This window comes from Mixophyes fleayi, chromosome 6 (genome assembly GCF_038048845.1).
Source record: "Mixophyes fleayi isolate aMixFle1 chromosome 6, aMixFle1.hap1, whole genome shotgun sequence".
In the NCBI taxonomy this organism is placed as follows: domain Eukaryota; kingdom Metazoa; phylum Chordata; class Amphibia; order Anura; family Limnodynastidae; genus Mixophyes; species Mixophyes fleayi.
The window spans coordinates 78740694-78764671 of record NC_134407.1 but is presented as its reverse complement, the minus strand read 5'-3'; the positions used below and the strand labels follow the sequence as shown (position 1 = coordinate 78764671).

The 23978-nt window shown below is 42.1% G+C and overlaps 1 protein-coding gene and 2 pseudogenes across 4 annotated transcripts in view; 1 reads left to right on the top strand and 2 right to left on the bottom strand.

Moving 5' to 3' along the window:
* The first annotated feature begins 5479 nt into the window (after positions 1–5479).
* Positions 5480–23978, top strand: part of LOC142161366 (cytochrome P450 2C20-like) — a 131754-nt gene continuing 113255 nt past the window's right edge. For 2 of the 4 annotated variants that reach the window (XM_075216922.1, XM_075216921.1), the window contains exon 1: positions 5481–6011. In XM_075216922.1, coding sequence (XP_075073023.1) covers positions 5778–6011 — 234 coding nt within the window. In that variant the 5' untranslated portion in view covers positions 5481–5777. Of the gene's footprint in view, positions 6012–23978 lie in introns of all 4 variants that reach the window. The other 2 variants (XM_075216920.1, XM_075216923.1) reach the window with 2 other exon arrangements.
* On the bottom strand, positions 9584–9701 carry LOC142095577 (5S ribosomal RNA; annotated as a pseudogene).
* LOC142095939 (U2 spliceosomal RNA) lies at positions 21185–21357 on the bottom strand (annotated as a pseudogene).

Below are 23978 nucleotides of genomic sequence, written 5' to 3'. Positions count from 1 at the left end.
CCATAGTTGTTGGTGTTAATATGGTTCAAAAATTGTAGAAGTGAAGATTCTGGCCCATCCCATATAATGAGGAAATCATCGATGTACCTTCTCCAGAGCACTAGATTTGCCTCCCAGCTATTGTTAGACCAGATGTTATGGTCTTCCCAAAAACTCATGTAGAGATTGGCATAGCTGGGGGCAAATCTAGTGCCCATTGCGGTCCCTTGTATTTGTAGATATAATTGATATATAACCCTTTATGAATATAGTGTTACATCATTATTTATCAGTAATAACCATTTAGGGACTTATATTAACATTGTTTTGGGCAATTATTCAATTTGAGGAATCCACTATAAATAGCATTATGTCAAGTCGCTACTTCACAACCCCTGAGGAAATCTGCCCTGCAGATGAAACGCGTTGGGGCACACCCACTTTCGCCAAATTACACAGGGCTTCCGGTCCACTGTGGAACGCACGCCATTTTCGTGCTTCTTCCGTGCACCACTACTGCTAGGAACCAGCTGACATCTAGGGATACGAGCTCCACCGCTAGCCACCGCTTCGTTTACACCGTGACCCGTCCTGGATAACTCATTGGTATCAGGTACAAGACTGTATATCTATATCCCGACTGGAATCGCTGCGAGTAGAGTGGTATTAATCAATTGCGGTATTTCCTCCAAACAGTTGCAGTTGACACTATTTGTGTAATTGGGATGTCGAGGATTTTACATGGACAGTTTATATGGACAATTTTTTCTTGTATTGAGGATTGCCTGTGATAGCCCTTTTTTATTGTGGACATTTAGCACCAAGATGTTTTAATTATCTGCTCTGTTGTTTTTAGTTCAATTTAGGTGTTTGTACTGTTTGTTTAGCTATTAAATCCACTTACTGGAAGCTTTTTTTGTATGGTTGCAATATATCCATTGATACATACTACTATCCTTATAGCTGCATTTTCATAATTAATCATAGACCAATGCACTTTAGTCATTTGTGCACTATATAATGATATAGGTTTATCCCTGGTTATGCAAGAAGGGATTCAGTTTTTGCACTATTGCATCACACTAGATCTTCATATTCACCAATAACATCCCCCCCTTTTTCATTCAACTATCAGTGTACCTTAGGCAATTGAGCGCGATACGTTGGTTTTTGTATTTGGTCTTTTCACAGGAAGGGATTCCTGAGTATTGCTGCTCTTGCCGGGGTTGGGGTTGAGCGCAGTTCCTTATTTCTATTTCTGGAGTGCATTTTTGCCTGTCCACTTGTTGCCTGATGATTTGACAAGCGAAAGGCCAAATGAATGAAAGTAATGATCTTCTGTCCTGTGTCTCCCTCTTGTGGAGCCAGACATGAAATGAAGGCAAGAGACAATTGTGACATCATAGAATCCTCCTGCTGCAGCAGCTAGTCTGGCTGGTTATTTCTTTATTTCCCCAACTCCTGTTGCCCAAAGAAACCATTGTGACAAGTCATCAAGTGCTATGACACAGGGTGAACATTCTGTATTAAGCGGTCTGACTGACTGGGGAGACAGGGCCTGATGAATAGACAACCTGACTGATGGGCAGAAGGCTGACTGGACAGAGGGCACAGCTGTGTAGGGGTAGGAGCCCATGCAAATCACGCAACCAGCTAGTCGTTGAAGTACTTTGTTTTGCTGAATGTCTTTACAGACAAAGGGGGGAAATAGGGCTAGCAGAAGTGTCCCCATTGAGCTTGGATCCTGCCAGGTTGACCTCAGCAGGGGTGCCTTGTGCAGGCTGTAGTAGTGTAGTAGGCGGTGGTGTGGGCCGCTATACATAAAAGTGGAAGCTGGGGGCCGTGGTATGTCTCCTGAAGATATGGTGCACAATTGGACAAGTGCATGTTTATGCAGTCCCTTAGCAGGTTATCACTTCTTGGCCTTCTGGCTAAGATAAAATGCAAGCTTTCTTTTGGTCAGGGAGTATTCAGGGGTTATTTTTCGGGGGGAGAGGGTGCCATGGTAATGAGGAGGAATAGTGCTTTTCGCGACTTGCTGCTGGTGCTGCAGCAGTGGTTTTTTTTTGCTAAAGATGTCAGAGATCAAGAATACAATTCGTATGATCAAGTTGGATGTGAAGAATGGTCGTTTGCACTATGTGGTGGAGGATGATTTGGAAGGTCTTGCGGGCGACAAGTGGAGGGAAATCTTCAGCATCCAGGAATACTCAGCAGAAGATTTGGTGGATGTTACCTTTTTTGAGAAGGGGCTAAGTAGGGATTTCCAGACTAAGCTGGAAAGGATGAGCGAATGTCCGGTAATGTATGATGTAAAGATTATTTCTATGATGCGTAGGTCCTTGTCTGAACTTAGTATTATAGTTACTTTTCTGGCACAGTATTGCAGTTATATTAACAATGTGGAAGAACAGAGAAATCAGTGTGGCATTTTTAATGGCAAGTGGAAGATTTGGGTCAAGTTGAGGCCAGATCCTGAAAGGTATTAATGGAGTAAAGAATCCCCCTGATGCCTGAATGTGAATAGATGCCTGGGTGAGTGGACATGCAGCACGTTTACCCTCAGGACACTTTTCCCCTTGTGTGGAAACTATACACCTCAAGGAGTTATCCCCCTCTACCGCCCCCCCCCCCCCATCCTTTTCATCCTCCCTCCTCCCCAACTTTTGTCTTTTTTGTGTTTTCATATTTACATACTGCCATACCTAGACCCCCTAAATGTTTGATTTGTGATGAGATGGGGCATTCACATAAGTTGCTGGATAGCCCAGATAGAATGTAAGAAGAACCCTAGGAATTTTCAGGAGGATGCCAGTGACAATGCCAAGGGCCATGCAGCAAGAGAGAAAGCCTTTGCAGCCAAAAGAGCTGCGGAAGAATCTGCTGGGAAGACCAGAGAAGAAGCTGCTGCTGGACACATGGTAAGTGTGAAAGGGCTCAAGGAAGACTCTACAATAGACCAAGAGAACCATATGAGTGGCCTGCAGGTAAACGTGGGACCACCATTGGAAGGTGAGGTATTATAGGCATTGCCTCGCGGAGAGCCCTCCACTACAACTAGTGTGGGCGCTGCTGGCGACGTCAGCAGCATATCTAGAGTTTGTCAGGAGCCTGGTAAGTCTGAGGGATGGCTCTTTGAGCTGTTCTGTTAAGAAAAAAAAAAAAAGTTATAAGTATGAAGGAGACTGGACAGGGAAGTCTATGGAACAGATGTAGTTATGTGGTGGAGATGGAAAGTGACATGGAAGCCCTGAACCACCAATGATTCGGCTCCTTAGCAACATGGAGCTCAGTCCAAGTCCCAATTCCTAATTTGCAGATATAAATCTGACCCTGTGACTCCCCAGGAAGAGATTTCTTAGAGGCTGGGAAAGTGCAGGTATTGCAGAGAATGACATTATGGGAATACTAATGAAGGTTGATGTGTTTAAGCAAACGCTATATTGATTGCTACAGACGTATAAAGGGGGTTTTCCCTTCAGGCTTTCATTTTCTTGTAATCCTTTTTTTTAAAAAATGTCTGTCTCTGGATATTCTCAGAACATGAGTGAGGTTACAATACTAATCTTAAAAGTAAGGGGTTGTAGCTCCAAAGTGAGGAGGGCAAATATCTTGGAGGATATCGGTAGTAGGGGGTGTAATATTGTGTGTTTGCAAGAGTGTGGGATTAAGGTAGCACCAAAGAGGGAAGAGTGGCCACATGGAGATTCAGTTTGGAGTTGCGCTGACAAAAATAGGAATGATGGTGTTGGGTATTAGTGAAGGGAAGGGGGTTTTGCATTGAATTTTATGTTATTATTGAAGGTGGTAGATGTGTTACGGCAGTGGTTAATTATGGTGGGTGGGGGGTTAGGATTAATAATATTTATGCTCCTGTGATGAATGAAGAATCAATGGAAAGAATTGTTTGAGATATTGTGTATTTTTCCACATGGTAGGATACATGTGGTGAGTGTAGGAGATTTAAACTGTGTTATAGCTAAATAAAAAAAAAAGTAAAAAAAAAAAAGTGAGCTGTAGTGGTAGTAAGGATGAAGGCAAAATTGAGGTCATGGATAATTTGCACTTATGGATGCGGCAATAGGAGGAAGCCTAGAGCTACCTATATAGCTCACAGAGGAGGGATTGTGTCACATTTGGATTATTTGCTAGTTGTGAAAGTTTTCACATGCCTAAGCTTTGAGCAAATGAGGGTAGGTTATTCTGATTGTGAGTGTATGATGTGTAAATTGGTGAATAAGAGGGGGATGGATTTTGGGATAGGAGCCTGAAAATCGAATGTAAGTTTATTGGAAGAGGAGGATGTGAGGAGACGGTTCTTTGAGTGGTATAGGAAGTGGAAAAGGGAGAAAGAAATATTTGATTGGCTTGAAATTGCAAATGGCATGATTTTTGATTAAGTGTGCGATGGAGAAATCAAGAATTAGGAGAAAGGTATGAATGGATGATTAAAGAAAGGGGCCACCCTATTTATGGTGCAAATGTGTACGAAAATGGAAAAGGATGAGGCATGTAGTATATTTTTTCTTTAAAGGTTTGCTGGTGTGAAAGACATAAATGTGATTGTTACAGAAGCTGGAAGTAAGGTTAGTGATATGAATGTTATAGGGGGGGTGAAGGAATATTATGAAGTTTTATATGAGTAAGAAAATTGATGTAGGTTTGGAAGGGGAGGTACTGGGTATTAAGAATAAAGTGAACGTAGATGAATGGGAAACATTGTTGAGTGAGGTGTGTATGAACGAAGTGAAATGTGTAATTGATGGTATGGTTAGGGATAAGACATCTGGGAAAGGATGGATTGCCTGTTGAGTTTTATAGTATGATGTGGGAGCTTATAGGCAAAGATATGTTGGATGTTGTTTAGTATATGTTCTCTAGAGGATGTCTGTGGGAATCTATGAAAGAGGGTATTGGTAGGGATTTAGAAGTCACCTACACATACTTTTTTAGACAGCTACCCTTTACTTACTACAGCAAAATAAGGACTGCAGATAATCACACCACCCTTCTTTGTTCAAACTTGGACCCCTAAATTATCAACCGCCCCAAAATAGACTATGATACTCTCTCAAAGGGAGAAAAGAGTTGCTAAACTAGAGTATGGGATAGATGAAGGGAACTTTTGCTCTAATTTTCTAAGATATAAAAAATTACTCGTATCCGAAGGAAAACTATGTCTGGAAATACATTGAACATAATTTAATTCCGAGAGGTTTATTAATAATAATAAATAAAAAAAAAAAAAACAACTACCTTTGTTTCAAACAATCCAGGCTTCCTGGAAAAATGGAACAGCACTCTAGATGACTGTTGCACCAAATGTAAAATAATTATAGAAGATAAGGACGCATCATTCCTCAGTATAGAACAGGAGAGGAATACAATACAACTTTAACTCCTGTTAAACTTAGTAAGAATGGGGGGCGTGTGGCCTGGCAGCCATCTAGTGAGGACGAGTTTCACCAAAAAACGGGTATTACCCTGCTGCCACGGCAATTTTCAGAGCTCAGAGAGAGCAGTGAACACCTGCACGGGTGAAATAGTTTCTCTTGGGTCTCCTTGACGCCCGGTGCGACAATCAACTGCAGGCTTAAGATCGCGGGAGCCTGCACGCCAGCTACAACGAGCTGACCCCATTGACCGGCCGGGAGATTGGATTGGAGGCGGTGGAAATCGGGCCTATCCCTACAGACCTGGGATTTGCTGGCTCAACCTCACCCCATCTGCGAGACATAGTAACCCGAAGTGCAGCGGAGAGGAAAAGGTGTGGAAGAGAAACCGCTCGTTTATATCCCATGTGTGGTCTGTGCAGGCCGAGGCCGGAAGTCGCAGGCGCCATTATCAGCTTTGTTTCCGGCTGGGTAGCCGGAGAAGTGCCCTGCTGGGAGAGTCGGGGGACGTGGCAGAAGACAGGAAGTATCCGTCCCGAGTACACAAGCAATCGTGTAGTATACAGTGCACAACAGACAGAGGGCATCATTAAAGAGAAAAAAAACACGCAGCGCAGTAAAGACCTGAAAACCTGCATGGTGAGTACAGCCACATTAATAATAATAACACCAGCAAATACCGGGCAGCAGGTCCTGCAGGTGGGAGAAAGAATTGAATTGTAAGCAGTAAGTGTACCCTGCAGATCTAAATACATTTAAGGTTGACCCCCAAAATTCGCATTGAATATAATCGTTTAGACAATGCCCCCTAACTTGCTATTTGCTTAAGTACCTAAGATATCTAAGTTAACTGATGAGAGAGAGAGGAGACGGCGCGTGTAAAGCCAACGCGCGTTTCTATAAACTAAGCTTTTTCAAGACAACCCGATTTGGCCTCTTGATAGGTTAATTATAGTCAAGAAAACCTCCCATTTATGATGTCATACATAGCAACCATTGTAGCAACACAGAAAGCCCACTAGTACTATCGTTATCGGCATCCTCTATAATAACTTTACTAATCCCTTTATAATAATGTCAGTGGTCTCTGTAATCATGAAAAAGATATATTAATAAGCAATATGATGATATTAACATAGAGCATTTACTTATATTATCCTTACCAATAGCTTCTATGGTAATCGGTTATCGTTGCCAGGGACTTCTATGACCTGTGAACAATGCTAACAAAGGATATATAAATCCAAATAATGAACCCAAAGAGACAATATACATAAGGTAAGTTTCCTTTAAGGAGGATAGTTACATGATAAAGATAATCTATTCATAAAGGAACGATGACTACACCTATTAACCATGTATAAATGGTAAGTATTTTGAGGCGAGAGTATCAAAGTAATAAACAGGAAAGACTCATTTGGACCTAATGCCCATATATACAAAGTAATATATCAAAGGGAGAGTATCACAGTAATAAACAAGAAGGACTTATGCTATGAGAAAGTTAGTAAAAAGCGAATAAAAAAAAATATTTGAAATGTGCACTAATGGCTAGAAATGATGATATATCATTCCTATAAAAGTGTATCATCTCTAAATTGGCACATCATGTGCCATGAGGAGTGTAGAAAGTGTACTGTGTACATGACATGTGTTGATATCCGATTGCCCATTCAGACAAGATGCTCCATCTATAAAGAACATAAAAGCTTAGTTTAGTGAAACGCGCGTCGGCTTTACGCGCGCCGTCTCTCCTCTCTCATCAATGAACTTAGATATCTTAGGTGCTTAAGCAAATAGCAAGTTAGGGGGCATTCTCTAAACAATTATATTCAATGGGAATTTTGGGGGTCAACCTTATTATCCAGTCCTCTCTACATTTAGAGGTAGAAGGCTAAATACTCACAGTGCTATTGACTCGAGACCCATATGATACATAGGACTGCAGTCGTTCACAGTATATCTTTGTCTGCTGGGTATTGCAGTTATTTACAGCATATTTCTATCTGCTGAGAAAGCACAGTACATATATCCATTTACACGAATAGTGTTTCCCCCCCCCCCACTTGTATTGACGAAAGTACTTCTGATAGTCACCTCATTAACACCTCCAATTCTATTAGGTGTTTAAGTATTTATATATAGGCTCTTATTTTTAACCCATACATTAACCACTCTATCGAATACAGGTTTTGGGTTAATAGGTACCTCCTATGAAAAGAGATACAATAAGATTACCATATTGAGGATCAGAATGATACATTATCATCATCATTTTAAGCACCTATAGAGAGATTATATATGTATATATATATATGTATATATATATATATATATATATATATATATATAGATATATATATATAGATATAGATATATATATATAATAATGGAGGAGGCGCACAATAGTGTAGTACAGTATTGTAACGGAGCCAAACAGGAATCCAGAAAAGGAACCTAATCACCAAAGTAGAGTGAAATATTATAATGTGGAATCGCGCTCTCCTACCAAGGTTTGTGAGAGCTGCACCTGCTAAGGGTATCCCTCCCTTTAGAAAAAATCCAAATTATTTTAAATGCTGGGCGCTCATCAATTGATTTATCAAAAGTGCAGATCTAATATTCTATTGATGTCATAAGGTCAATAATTATTTTCAAACATTTATTAAAATACAGTAAAATACAATAAAATTAAAATCACAATGGAAATATGATATAAGTATTACCAGTACTAATATTTGATTAATGACAGTAATGGTGCGGTCTACACGTGCTATACATATAGGTTAACAACCTACTATATAATAGCAGGTATACCTTTATATAATTAAACAGTAAATAACAATGAATGGCAGTAATGATCTCTTCCAAAACCGTCCATAAACCACAATCCTAGTATCTTCGGTTAATGACACATGCTGCTGGAGATAAAACCTTGTATGATATCAAGATATAGTTTTTAACAGTCCCCATGAAGGTTGGAAACTTCCAAATTAAAAGGAGTAGCCATCACGCTTGGCATCAAGACATCAGCTATGCAGAGTGGATTAGACTCATAAAATGTGTTAGTCCATGTGATATGAAATGATACTTGCGGTTTGTAGTTGGAATAAAAGTAGGTCCAGATTGCGCGGTGAATCCAATAGTATGTCCCGATGTCCCGCAGTCAAACTGCTGATAACAACTTGTCCCAACCGAAAAAAGATAATGAAAAAGGAGAAAAAAAGGGGGAAGAAAAAAAAGGGGAGATAGATCAGCAGCGGGTGATCACGCCGCTGCTGTTCGCGGCTGTCGATGCGTTCCACTGTGGAGCGCAAACACACTTCCGGTATTGACGTCACTTCCGGATATTACTTTGGGCCAATAGGGTAATAGTGGGTGGAGTCCCAACGCGTTTCGTCCTGCTCCGGACTTTCTCAAGGGCTATTGTGAACGTCTATGGTCCTGTGATTTAAATATGCTGTGGTTGAACCTGATAGGTTCCCAGATCTTTAGTGCTCCAGTCTTTGTTTCCGTATAATACAGCTTAATATGCACACAATGAATGCGGTATATATATGCTTTTAACAGTCACTTCTGTCAGCATGATATTATACTGTCTTATATGTATCCTCAAAATACATGCAGCATTGAACAGTGTGCATCGTCATATTGTAATTATCACAAGTTTCAATGATATTAATACAAAAATGAAAAGAATTTATAGACATATAAACATTGGATGTACAACAGAGATTCTTTTGCAAACAGATTCTGTTTGCAATAGCATAAGGAAACCATTTTTTATATATAGATGAAGATATGGGAATAACCGTGATCCTTAAGGGCTTAATGGTATATATATTTTGCACATGCTAATTATGATAACTCATAATGTTGGATGTACAACAGAGATTCTTTTGCAAACAGATTCTGTTTGCAATAGCATAAGGAAACCATTTTTTATATATAGATGACAAGATATGGGAATAACCGTGATCCTTAAGGGCTTAATGTTATATATATTTTGCACATGCTAATTATGATAGCTCATATTAAAGATTAGGGGAACAAGTATGAAAAATTGAGGGAACAAGTGTAATAATTGACAGGGATAAGATGACATTGAGGAGGATCCCATGTTCTATAATCTGATTCCTCTTTGGAATCCACTTTTGTTTTTGGTCCGGGTGTGGTGCAGATAGCACTGGAAAGCGTGAGGGATGGGGAGGAACCTACAGCACCGGGTATTCATAGGTAGTCTCCTATCCCATTACTTACCTGGCCCTCTCTGCTTGGCTTCCAAGGTCGACTGGGATTGGGCATAACCAGAGAGGTATGGCTGTAAATTTAAATTCCCATTACCCACTTGTACCATGCCCACTGCACACTTACCCATCTAGCCAAGTGGAATATGGCAGGAATCTATAAATTCATCACAGAGAAAGGTCAAATTCAATATTGAGACCTTTAGGTGCCAATGTCTTCAAATAATAAATAGCCTTTGTTTCCTCTTTATTTAGATGTTTCGTCAAGTTCCCTCCTCTCCAATTTTTATTAATTTTCTTAATTCCAATAAATGACATCCCTTCATATTCACAGTTGTGTGTGTCTTTGAAATGCTTGGACACATGATGGTTCTCAAACCCAATAGTTATGTTCCTCAGATGTTCTCTAATCCTTTCTTTTAAGAGTCTAATGGTTCTACCTACGTACTGTTTGCCACAACTACATTGTAGTAGATAGACAACATGCCTACTATTGCAGGTGATGAATTCCTTGATCTGATATGTTTTACCACTAACTTCAGAGTGATACTCTGTAATTGGCCTAGTGCTCCTGCATCTTAGTCTTGTGCAGTTCGAGCATTGTCCGCAGTAGTAAAATCCTTTTTTGGTGTTATATAGCCAGTTACCAATCTTGTTCTGTTCTTCTTTAGGGATATAGCTGGAAGTTAGTTTTTGTTTAAAATCAGGGGCTTTCCTGAAGGACATGCAAGGTTTAGCTGGTAATATGGATCCCAGTATGTCATCCTGTTGCAGAATATACCAATGTTTCTGGATGATTCGTCTAATTTTATCGGATTCCTGGGAATAGTTAGACACAAAGAATATCCTATCTTTATTCAATGTAGTGGAACGTGTAGAATCTTCCTTGCCGCTAATATTTTTGCTTTTATATTTAAGTAACTGACTCCTATCTGTATCCTGAAGTTTGTTAAAGGCTTGGCCAACTATGTGAGGGTCGTACTTCTTGTCAAGAAATTGTTGCTGCATGTCTTTACCTTGTTCGATGAAATCCTCTATTGCTGTGCAGTTACGTCTAACACGAGTGAACTGACTAAATGGTATACTGCGTAGCCAGTTCGGATGATGACTACTATTTGCCAAGATGAAACTATTGACATCGACAGCTTTTCGGTATGTTTTTGTCATTAGTTTGTTCTCTTTGATAAATATCTCAAGGTCTAGAAATTGTACAGATGATTGACTAAAATTAGCCACAAATTTTAACCCAAACTCATTGTTGTTAATATATCCAAGAAATTGAAGCAAGGCTTGTTCTGTCCCTTTCCAAATTACCAAAATATCATCAATGTATCGCCTCCAGAGTACCAGGTTCGCACTCCAGCTATGTTGGGTCCAGATGAATCCGTTCTCCCAATAACTCATATAGAGGTTCGCATAGCTGGGTGCGAACCTGGTACCCATGGCGGTTCCCTGCATCTGCAGGTAGTAGTCCCCCTCATACCAAAAGTAGTTATGATACAAAATGAATTCGATAATAGATAATATGAATTCAACCTGTTGACGGGTGAGACTGGAGTCTGATTCTAAAAAGAATCTGGTGCTAGCTAATCCTAATTCATGCCTGATGACCGTGTAGAGCGATGATACATCGCATGTGACTAACCAGTATTCGTTGTCCCACGTGATGTTCTCAAGAAGTTGTAAGATATGTGTGGTGTCCTGTAGATAGGCTTCTTGTGTTTTCACATATGGTTGCAGGAACATATCAACATAGTGAGACAAATTGGCTGTTAGAGAACCGATACCAGATATTATCGGTCTCCCAGGTGGTTTTGTCACATGCTTGTGAATTTTCGGGAGGTAATATATAACAGGGATAATCGGGTCTTTGTTGTGAATATAATTAAACTCGTTAAGGGTAATAATGCCTCTGTCTAGACCCTGTTTCAATATGTCCTTAAGACTCATAGAAAAGAGTGCTGTTGGATCAGTGTCTAACCGTTGATATGTTGCAGTATCTGATAGCAATCGAGTCAGTTCTGCTACATAATCAGCTCGATCTAAGAGAACAATCCCTCCTCCCTTGTCGGCTGGTTTAATGACCACTGTATCTAGATCTTGTAAGACTTTCAGGGCTTTACATTCTTCATTAGTAAGATTCATATGTGTATGAGACTTCCTCTCTTTTATTTTTTCTAAATCCGATAGTACTAATGTCTCAAATGTTGTGATTTCTTTGCTTTTGGATTGCTTCGGATAGAATGTAGAGGGGGGTTTAAGGTTCGTATGTTTATATGGGTCAGTGTTTTGCTTCATTGCTGCTTCTGCTGGGGTTTTAGCATAGTATCTCTTAAGGGTCAATTTCCTGACATATTTGTGAATGTCTATAAAGGTTTCGAACTTATTCAGTCTATTAGTGGGGGCAAATTTAAGGCCTTTGTTTAATACACTAGTTTCGTATGATGTAAGTATATGGCCACTGAGGTTAAATATTCCTATCGGGGAGATGTCGTGTTCTTTTCCTCTCTGTTTGCGTCCATGACCACCTCTTCTACCTCTTCTAATTGTTCTGATTTTCTTTTTAACGTTTGTAGTCTCGTGTTGTTCTGGCTCAGACCTAGGAACCTTGGGCCCAGTCCTAAAAAATGACTAATTTGAGTCAGGGGATTTGAGGGATCCATATGTATATCCCCTGTATCTGTATTATCCTGGTCTGATTTAGACAATGGCGTAGAATACAACGTATGGTCATGTTCTCTGATCAGGATAGGTGTATCTAAATGGGATCTAGCGGGTATCTTCAATGGAGTGTCAATATCAGTAGTAGAAACTGAATGTGTCGTGATATCATGTAGCCACCCTTGCTCGAATGACTGCATAGCTAGCTTACAGTAATCAGAATTTGATATACTGCATGTGGTGTTAGATGAATCACTAACACCAGTATTATTCCCGTTTCCATTCTCTGTGGTCATCGGTATGTTGGTATCATGATGTATCAGTGTCATATATTGTTGATATGTGAGACCCAGTTTTTTGTATGGTAATCTCTTATTGGACTTACCCTTATCAATTATTCCAGAAATTGGTGTTACAGGAATGGCTTTGTTTTGGGATTTTTTGTATTGTCCCTGTGTTCTGGATTGTCTCTGTGTTCTAGGTTTAACCTGTGTTCTAGATTTTTCTTGTGTTCTAGGTTTAACCCCAAATCTGTCGCGAACATATTTAGATTTTTTCTTGTCTATGATCTCTGTTTCTTTTCTATCCAACCTTGTTTTCATAACTGTGATTAGGTTTAGATAGACAGGGTCATCTTTAAGGGAATTGAGATCCTGATCTATTGATGTAATATCGTTCTCTAATTGTTTTAAATGCTTCTTGTGTTGATCCATTAGTAATATCATCAATTTTTCGGAGCAATGATCCAATATTGCCTGCCATTGTTCCATGAACTTCGTATTGTTCCTATAACTAGATGCGGGTTTTTTAATTTTAAGGCCTCTAGGTATCAGATGTTCTTTTTGGTATTGTTCCATGTAAAATATGTCCCACCACACCCGCATTTCTTTCTGTAATAATTTATCAAACTCTAAAAGTCGAAGACAATGGTTAGTACCCTTGCCATTTGTAGAGATGAGATGTTGATTAGTAGATAGTGTTAATAGTAAGGACTTGTCCTCCCGCTTTTTCCTTAAGCCTAAAGGGTCATTGAATTGGATGTTAGTCATTTTGAATTTAATTAGGGATAAGAGTGCTGCAGATTCCTAGGATTAAAAGCAAAATATTATAATGTGGAATCGCGCTCTCCTACCAAGGTTTGTGAGAGCTGCACCTGCTAAGGGTATCCCTCCCTTTAGAAAAAATCCAAATTATTTTAAATGCTGGGCGCTCATCAATTGATTTATCAAAAGTGCAGATCTAATATTCTATTGATGTCATAAGGTCAATAATTATTTTCAAACATTTATTAAAATACAGTAAAATACAATAAAATTAAAATCACAATGGAAATATGATATAAGTATTACCAGTACTAATATTTGATTAATGACAGTAATGGTGCGGTCTACACGTGCTATACATATAGGTTAACAACCTACTATATAATAGCAGGTATACCTTTATATAATTAAACAGTAAATAACAATGAATGGCAGTAATGATCTCTTCCAAAACCGTCCATAAACCACAATCCTAGTATCTTCGGTTAATGACACATGCTGCTGGAGATAAAACCTTGTATGATATCAAGATATAGTTTTTAACAGTCCCCATGAAGGTTGGAAACTTCCAAATTAAAAGGAGTAGCCATCACGCTTGGCATCAAGACATCAGCTATGCAGAGTGGATTAGACTCATAAAATGTGTTAGTCCATGTGATATGAAATGATACTTGCGGTTTGTAGTTGGAATAAAAGTAGGTCCAGATTGCGCGGTGAATCCAATAGTATGTCCCGATGTCCCGCAGTCAAACTGCTGATAACAACTTGTCCCAACCGAAAAAAGATAATGAAAAAGGAGAAAAAAAGGGGGAAGAAAAAAAAAAAAAGGGGAGATAGATCAGCAGCGGGTGATCACGCCGCTGCTGTTCGCGGCTGTCGATGCGTTCCACTGTGGAGCGCAAACACACTTCCGGTATTGACGTCACTTCCGGATATTACTTTGGGCCAATAGGGTAATAGTGGGTGGAGTCCCAACGCGTTTCGTCCTGCTCCGGACTTTCTCAAGGGCTATTGTGAACGTCTATGGTCCTGTGATTTAAATATGCTGTGGTTGAACCTGATAGGTTCCCAGATCTTTAGTGCTCCAGTCTTTGTTTCCGTATAATACAGCTTAATATGCACACAATGAATGCGGTATATATATGCTTTTAACAGTCACTTCTGTCAGCATGATATTATACTGTCTTATATGTATCCTCAAAATACATGCAGCATTGAACAGTGTGCATCGTCATATTGTAATTATCACAAGTTTCAATGATATTAATACAAAAATGAAAAGAATTTATAGACATATAAACATTGGATGTACAACAGAGATTCTTTTGCAAACAGATTCTGTTTGCAATAGCATAAGGAAACCATTTTTTATATATAGATGAAGATATGGGAATAACCGTGATCCTTAAGGGCTTAATGGTATATATATTTTGCACATGCTAATTATGATAACTCATAATGTTGGATGTACAACAGAGATTCTTTTGCAAACAGATTCTGTTTGCAATAGCATAAGGAAACCATTTTTTATATATAGATGACAAGATATGGGAATAACCGTGATCCTTAAGGGCTTAATGTTATATATATTTTGCACATGCTAATTATGATAGCTCATATTAAAGATTAGGGACCACACCCGGACCAAAAACAAAAGTGGATTCCAAAGAGGAATCAGATTATAGAACATGGGATCCTCCTCAATGTCATCTTATCCCTGTCAATTATTACACTTGTTCCCTCAATTTTTCATACTTGTTCCCCTAATCTTTAATATGAGCTATCATAATTAGCATGTGCAAAATATATATAACATTAAGCCCTTAAGGATCACGGTTATTCCCATATCTTGTCATCTATATATAAAAAATGGTTTCCTTATGCTATTGCAAACAGAATCTGTTTGCAAAAGAATCTCTGTTGTACATCCAACATTATGAGTTATCATAATTAGCATGTGCAAAATATATATACCATTAAGCCCTTAAGGATCACGGTTATTCCCATATCTTCATCTATACCAAAGTAGAGTGAGCCAGAAATTTCCACCATATAAACACCCACAATTACTGGTGTGGATGAAAGTATAACATATATGGTGAGGAATCACACAGAGCCATGTATCACTCAGATTAGTCCCATTAAACAGTGTACTAGATAGGGACACACAGGTCACACTAGTGCAGATATATGCGTACCAGAAGCCAAAACTTTGAGGCTTATCTGTAAAGATGTCTTGTAGACTGTGATGGTTAGGTCACTCTCCAGCCGCAACGGATCAACCAATTGATTGCCAGCCTCAGTTAACAGACAGGTCTGTTAACTGAGGCTGCCAATCATTTGATAACCAAGTATATCCCTGCCCAGGCAAGCTATATATTTTGGAGTGCTTTTTTGGCCTGTCCACAGGTTGCCTGATGATTTGGATACAAACGAAAGACCAAATGATAGAAAGTATTAATGTTGTGTCCTGTGTCTCCCTCTTGTGGAGCTAGGCATGGAATGAAGACAAGTGAGGATTGTGACATCGTAGAATCCTCCTCCTGCTTCAGCAGCTTGGCTGGCTGGCATTTTCTAGCTTTATATACACCTAACTCCTATTGTTCACAGAAACCATTGGGACAAGTTAACAAGTGCTGTGACACGGTGTGGACATTCCGTACTAAGCTGTCTGGCTGACCTTTGACTGACTGGGGAGATGAGACCTGAGGAAGGGACAGAAGCCTGACCGACGGGCAGACGGCTGATGTGGGTGGGGCACAACTGTGTAGTCGGAGGAGCCCATGCAAATCATGCAGCCAGCTAGTTGTTGAAGTAATTGGTTTTGCTGAACCTTTTTGCAGACAGAGGGAAAAACGAGGGGTGCCAGGAGTGTCCCCATGGAGTTGGTGTCCTACCAGGCAGACCACACCAGGGGTGCTTTGCAGGCTGTAATAGTGGTGTGGGCAGTGTTGGCCGCCGTCGCCCATGAGACAATGAAGTGTCAGGTGTGTCATGTCTCCAGAAGATGTGGTGCACAGTCTGAAGAGTGCGCGATTTTTGCAGTCCCATAACGGGTTATCGCTTCTCGGTCTTTTGGCTTCAACCAAGTGTTGCGACAGAAAGTTTTCTGGTCAGGCGTCCTGACTGGGGCCCCTGGGACATCAGGAGGGGATCGTGTGCCGGTTTTTGCCAGCGAGGACCGGTCTTTATCTGCAAGTTGGCAGGACTTAAAAATACCATTAGTTTTGAAGTTATGGAAGGAAGAAGAATGATCTGTGGCCTGGAGTTTATTGCAAGACAAATTTTGGAAAAGATGGCGGGAGTTAACATCATTGGAAAAAAAAAATTGTTTCCTTCCCAAGGGATATAGGATGTCTCTTTTTATGATCATGGTCCCTGCTTAAGAGTTTTTGAGAAGTTAAAGACCTTGAAAGATGACACTTCCCTAAGGGATATGGTAATTCCTCCACCCTTTTCTACGTGTGAGACTCCAGTTACGGTCCACCTATATAACCATAGGTCCACCTCTATAACCCTGTCATGGAGTTTGAGCTGATCCGGGCCTTCCTATTCAGGTACTGTGTCAAAGTGGGGGGGGGGGGGATTCAGCTCAAAAATTGCATTGGAGTGTTTAATGGGAAACTGAAATTTTGGGTAAGATTCTGGCCGGATCCTGAAGGAATAGGTGGGGTCATGCACCCCCCGGCGAACTTTTCTGTTGTTCCCTATTCTACCCAAACCAGCCTACCTATTGCCATAGGTGTTTAGAATACGGTCACAAGAAGGAGGACTATAAGAAGGGTAAAGATTGTTGTAGGAACTGCAAAATGGAGGGACACCATGCAGGGAATTGCCGGAGCACAAAACTTGTGAGCTTTGTTGAAAAACTGTCCATACGTGCAGGATGTGCACGTGTAATATAGAGTCTATAGCAGACCTGATACAACGAGAATCAGCTGCACCAGAGAAGATGTCTGCCAAGTCAGGGTGAGCTGTGTCATACGCAACTGCGGTGGTAAATAATGTTATACCAGGACCGTCGGCTCCAAGGTGTAACGGACAAGATGATATGTCTGCGCAGCTTTCTTCAATGCAAGAGCAGATGGTGGCTGTTTGCACTGAGAAGGTGGTTAATCTACCAGTAAGTGCCGTTATCCTGCCCATAGATAGCCCTAAAGTGGAGTCAGATTTTGCAAGTGTTGATGTATCCAGGGCCGGTGCTAGGGTTCGCGGCGCCCTAGGAAAAATTTTGCCGCCGTGCCCGCACTCCCGCCCCCCGAACACCCTAAAGAAAAAAATTTGATTTTTACTTATCTTTTCTTCCTCTAGCTGCTCCTCGCGATGCATGCTGGGAGGGGGACATCGGGAACAACTTTATTCACACTGTCAGTGACAGACAGTGTGATACTTCAGAGGCGCCGCTGGACAGACTATCACATGATCACTGACGTCAGATGCGCCGCAGACATTGAAAAACAGCGGCGGCACCCCGCCGCCGCTGCACTACGTTCCCGAGCCGTTGAACCGCTGACTAGATTAGAAAATCTAGTCAGCGGCGCCCTGCAGGTCCCGGCGCCCTTGGCAACTGCCTAAGGTTGCCTAATGGGAGCGCCGGGCCTGGATGTATCATGGGGCAAATCTGAAGAAGAGTTGGAGAGCCCTACCACTATAACCCGGAGAGGTGCTGAGCCTTCTAGCAGGTTCAGCAAAAAGGCTCGATTGGAATCTGACATGGGTGATGTGGCAATGTTGCAGAGTGAAATGGATCTCAGCACTAGCCCTGATAGCCCTGCTGTATATTCCCCTAGCGACGGCCAGAGTATGTTTTTTTTTTTAGAGGACGATGTTGTTTCAAACATGATGGGCCTATCAGACTCCTTTGGAATTGAGTGATAGGTAAAAAGAGATGGAGAATAAAATATATCTGAAAGCTCTTGTGTGGCGGTACCCCATACCTTAGATATTGTGTCGCTAAATTCCAGTGATTGATAACATCTGGGGGTAAATGTATCAAGTTGAGAGTTTTTCGGCGGGTTTGAAAAGCCAATCAGATTCTAGCTATCATTTATTTAGTACATTCTACAAAATGACATTTAGAATCTGATTGGTTGCTATAGGCAACATCTCCACTTTTCAAACTCGCCGTAAAACTCTCAGCTTGATACATTTACCCCCTGGTCTTTTGGAAGTGATATTGTATGCCTGCAGGAATGCGGTATTGTGGGCTCCCTGAAATAGAAAGAAGGAAATTTTGAACATTGCTTATGGTCTGGATTATTATTATTATTATTATCGTTTATTTGTTAGGCGCCACAAGGTTTCCGCAGCACCGAACATGGTACAAACAGTAGACTATACAGGGTAAAACAGTACAGGACAATAAACACAAAGTACAAGTACTTCAGAAACTCCAAGCAGGCAGATACAGTAGAGACGGAGCAGAAGAACAGGTATGGAGACAGGAGGGAAGAGGGCCCTGCTCATTCGAGCTTACATCCTAAGGGAGGATAAACAAAGTCAGGCACAAAAGGGAGCCAGTGAAGCAACGGGGAGAGAGGAAAGGAGCCAGGGGAGAAACAGAAGGGTGAGTGGTTAAGTGGATGGTTGGTAGGCCTTAAGGAACAGGTGAGTTTTAAGTGCCCGCTTGAAGGAGCACAGATTGGGTGAGAGACGAATGGAGCGAGGGAGGTCGTTCCAGTGAAGGGGTGCAGCACGGGAGAAGTCTTGGATTCTAGAGTGGGAAGAGGTGATCAGAGTGGAGGAGAGGCGGCGATCATTGGCCGAGCGCAGGGAGCGGGCGGGAGTGTGAATGGAGAGGAGGCTAGAGATGTAAGGGGCAGTAGACTGAGAGAGAGCCTTGTAAGTGGTGGTGAGGAGTTTGAAAAGGATTCTGTAGGGGAAGGGGAGCCAGTGTAAGGAAAGACAGAGAGGGGAGGCAGAGGAGGAGCGGCGTGAGAGGAAGATGAGTCTTGCAGCCGCATTGAGTATAGAGCGGAGGGGGGAGAGATGGGAGTGGGGGAGGCCAGTAAGGAGGAGGTTGCAGTAGTCGAGACGGGAGATGATGAGGGCATGGATGATAGTTTTGGTGGCATCTTGAGAGAGGAAGGGACGGATGCGGGCAATGTTACGGAGTTGGAAGCGACAGGCTTGGGCAAGGGATTGAATGTGGGGGGCAAAAGAGAGAGAGGAGTCGAGAGTGACACCTAGGCAGCGGAGTTGGGTGACAGAGGAGATAGTGGAGTTGTTAACAACGATAGAGAGGTCATGGTGAGAAGGGAGCCTGGGTGGGGGAAAGACAATGAGTTCGGTTTTGGAGATGTTAATTTTAAGAAAGCGAGAGGACATCCAGGATGAGATGGCTGAGAGGCAGTCAGTTACACGAGAGAGGAGGGAGGAGGAAAGATCAGGAGAAGAGATGTAGAGTTGAATATCATCAGCATATAGGTGATACTGAAGACCGAAAGAGGAGATGAGAGCCCCAAGGGAGGAAGTATAGAGCGAAAAGAGTAAAGGGCCAAGAACAGAGCCCTGAGGGACTCCAACAGGGAGAGGGGAGGGGGTGGAGGAAGAACCAGACGTGGATACGGAGAAGGAGCGATTAGCAAGGTATGAGGTGAACCAGGCATGGACAGAGCCAGAGAGGCCGAGTGAAAGAAGAGTTTGCAGTAGGAGGGGATGGTCCACGGTGTCGAAGGCTGCGGAGAGGTCAAGGAGGATGAGTATGGAGTAGTGACCCTTGGATTTGGCTGATAGGAGATCATCGGTAACTTTAGCCAGGGCTGTTTCAGTGGAGTGGAGGGGGCGGTAGCCGGATTGGAGAGGGTCAAGGAGGGAGTTGTCAGAGAGGTGTCTGGTGAGGCGGCTGCAGACAATCCGCTCAAGTAATTTGGAGGCATATGGGAGAAGAGAGATAGGGCGGTAGTTAGCAAGAGAGGTGGGGTCAAGATTGGGTTTCTTAAGGATAGGGGAGATAAGAGCATGTTTGAATGAGGATGGGACAACGCCAGAGGAGAGTGATAGGTTGAAGAGGTGTGCGAGGTAGGAGCAGGCAGTAGGAGAGAGAGAGCGAAGGAGGTGGGAGGGGATGGGATCAAGAGGACAGGTAGAGGGTGGAGAGGAAAGAATAAGGGAGCGAACTTCTTCACCTGATGTGGGGATGAAGGAGGACCACAGCTGGTTAATGGCGGGAGGTGAAGCGGTGATGGGGGGAGAGTGGTGGGAGGAGGAGATGTAATCTAATATGAACAAAAGTGACGGTGTTGGGATACTTATCCCAAATAAAGACGTGTTGGTGGAAGATGTTGTTTCTAGTTTGCACCCCTTGCAATGTAACATGGTTTTGTCCAGGAGACTGAAATAAGATACCTCTTCATTTAAGATCCTTAATGAATCAGGCCCCTAATTCTGATTATACCACGTGACATTATTTTAATGTATATCAATAAACTTTGAAGTATGTTTTATATTAATTATCACCTGAGTGCCTCTTGGACACATTTCTGTCCTTTGTAAATATTTGCATGTAGTATTATGTGTGGGTGCACCGCGTTTAGGATAATGGACTCATAATAGAAATAATAAAACTTTTGATAGTTTACTCAGTTTGAGTTTACTCAGTTTGATCCATTTCCTAGAGAGAGTGGGATTTTCCTGGTGTGGTATATTTTGTTCTTTTTACAAATCAGTTCTTATCAGGTTTCTTTTTTCTTTGCTTTGCAATAAGCCAATTAATTTTCTTAATTAAATGAAAAGGTGAAAGGGGAGATTGTAACAGGTATTTTACCTGCTAATAGGTCACAAGTGATTGTTCAGCAGCCACAACTTCATTTGGTGAGGCAGCAGACAGAAATTCTTCTTTTTTTTTTTGATAACTGAATAAGAGAGGTGCACCGGTCCTGGAACTACTGCAATACCAGGTGAATGTGTGGAGTGGACAGGGCAAGCTCTTCTTTTATATCCCTGTTCTAAAAATCCATTTAATATATGGTCCCCAGATAGGGGGCATATCAGATATTAAACTGATAATAGCAGATTTTTTGTTTGATAAAGTATCTTTATTTGCAAAAAGGCACAAATAACACACAATACATTACATTCAAGTGTACGCAGTACACCGTAAAACATAATCATTCATTCATTTTAGTACAATGCAAGGCATAAAGTACAAGATCTAACATCCAACACTATACATTAATTACTGCACTTACCATACAAACTTAAACAATATAACATTTAAAAGAAAATAATGAATGTGAGGGGACGGTAGCGGTAGGGTGGGGAGGTAACGACCCCGAAGCTTTGTTGAGGACAGACACAAATATGGGAAGGTGTCATAAATAAAGCATGACATTTAATAACAGTGATAGGGGAATGGGTTGGAGGGGGTAAGGGAGGGGAAGCACAAGCGAAAAGTTTTAATGATAAAAACCACACATAGGAGAGAGAAAGAGAAGAAGGGGACAACATTCCATCATCTTCCTCTTCCTCAGTACTGTCAAGGGTGTTACAGTCTCTTAGCAGGCTAAGACTGTCCTAGATGGTCATCTTCTCGCACTTCAAAATGAGGCGATTCCTGGCAAGCCACATAGCGTCCTTAAAACAGTTCATAAGGCGCCAGGCCTCCTGAATTACCCCAATGGTGTGGGTCCCAGGAAATAATCCATAAAATACCAAATGCTATGAAAGGCAAGTCCTGGGCACACTGTCCTTAAGTTCATGTTCCAGGGCATCCAACAGTGCCTGTGCAGTTGGGCAGTCCCAAAAAATATGCTGAGCTGTTTCCCTTCTGGTGATACAAAAAGGGCAGTGAACATATCTGCACAGGTTCCGGGAGTGCATGAATGTCCTGAGAGGCACACCCCCCTGGATAGCCATCCATGCAATGTCTTTATGTCTGTTAGTCAGCCTCTTAAAGGCCACATTCTACCCACACGTGTTTGGCTGTAGCAACAGGGAGCCCTGGAGCAGACTCCATAATGTCTTTTGCTCTGATGAGCTTGTGGACAGTTTTTGGCTTCCACAAGTCTGGTCCCGCCAGATGGTGCTCCCTCACGAATTGTCCAACATCCAGGTAAGAGCAAGGTGTAGTCCAGTTGTAAGGGAAGGAGCTGTCCCACTTGTCCCAACCAAGGGTCCTTCAAAGAGGCAGGAGGAAAAAGAGAGACATGGATAGTAAATGTTCTTTTCGATGAGGGTCCTGCGGATGCAGTTACAAACGTAGAAGGCTCACAGCATGGTGGGGATATCCTGGATCCCTTTCCCACCTTTGTGGGGCTCCTTGTAAATAACCGACCGCTTCACTCTGTCCATTTTGGTTGGAGCCCCAGATGAAGTGGAAGACTGTGCTCGCGGTGGTCTTGCAGACGGCAGCAAGAGGTGGCCAAGCATGGGCCATATACTGCAGAACGGGAAGGATCTCATTGCGCAGCACCAGTGCTTTCCCTTCTATGGTAAGGTCTCTGGGGCTCCACAGGGCAATCTTTTGCCTGACTGTCACCAGTCTCTTCCCAACACTTCAGGGCCGCCTCCTCTCCACCAAACCAAACTCCTAGAATCTTGATGATGTCCGACTTGATTGTGTAAGGGAATGCAGCGGGGGATGACAGGTACCACTGTCCAAAGATCATTGCCTCTGACTTCCCGCAGTTGACCTTTTCCCCTGAAGCTCGCCCGAAGTTCTCGTAGGTCTGGATGAGTGCTGTCACCGAACGCTGGTCAGCACAGAAGACAGTGACTTCATCCATGTAGAGTGAACACTCGGTGTCACGGGCACTAGGAGTCTTGCCCAGGAATTCACCAGATGACTGGGCTTACCAGAGTAGTGAAGTTCACACAACGGTCCTCTGGTAGCAGGGTGACTAGCGGAACATATATCACAGCAGATGAAGAGAGAATGCCAATAAATAATAGGAAAGTCAGTGACTTGCAGCAATCTTTGGTCAATGAATCAGCGACTAGCTGATATAGTGGAAAGGCAGATTTGAACACGGAGATCAGGATGGACGTGAGTAGATGCAGGGAGGTAGCAGGGAAGTCAGTGGTCTGCGTACAGCAAGTTGTACCACTGCTTATGGTGAAGAGACTTGTCCAGGTGCAGGTAGGTAGCGGGGAAGTCAGTGGTCTGCGTACAGCAAGTTGTACCACTGCTATGGTGAGAAGACTTGTCCAGGTGCAGGTAGGTAGCGGGGAAGTCAGTGGTCTGCGCATAGCAAGTTGTACTACTGCTTATGGTGAGAAGACTTGTCCAGGTGCAGGTAGGTAGCGGGGAAGTCAGTGGTCTGCGTACAGCAAGTTGTACCACTGCTTAATAGGTGAGGATGTGTACAGGTGTCGATGAGTGGAAGCATACAAAGGATAACAGGATGCAGACACTGAGAGCACAGAGGAACTTGATCCCAATAGATATGCAGCGTATCCAACAAAGTCTATATAACGGTATGTGTGGCGCTGCTTGGTAGAGACTTGCTCAGCACAGATATGCAGGCCAATAATGGATAGTCAATCACAATTATGCATATAACGACTGAGTAGTACGGTTAATTCCAAACAGGTATGCAGCGTAACAATAACAGTCTATAGCGGGTATGGATACCGCTGCTGAGAGTGGAAACTTGTCCTAGCGGATATGCAGAGTAAACGTAGAAAGTCAATAACAGATAGGCATACCCCTATTC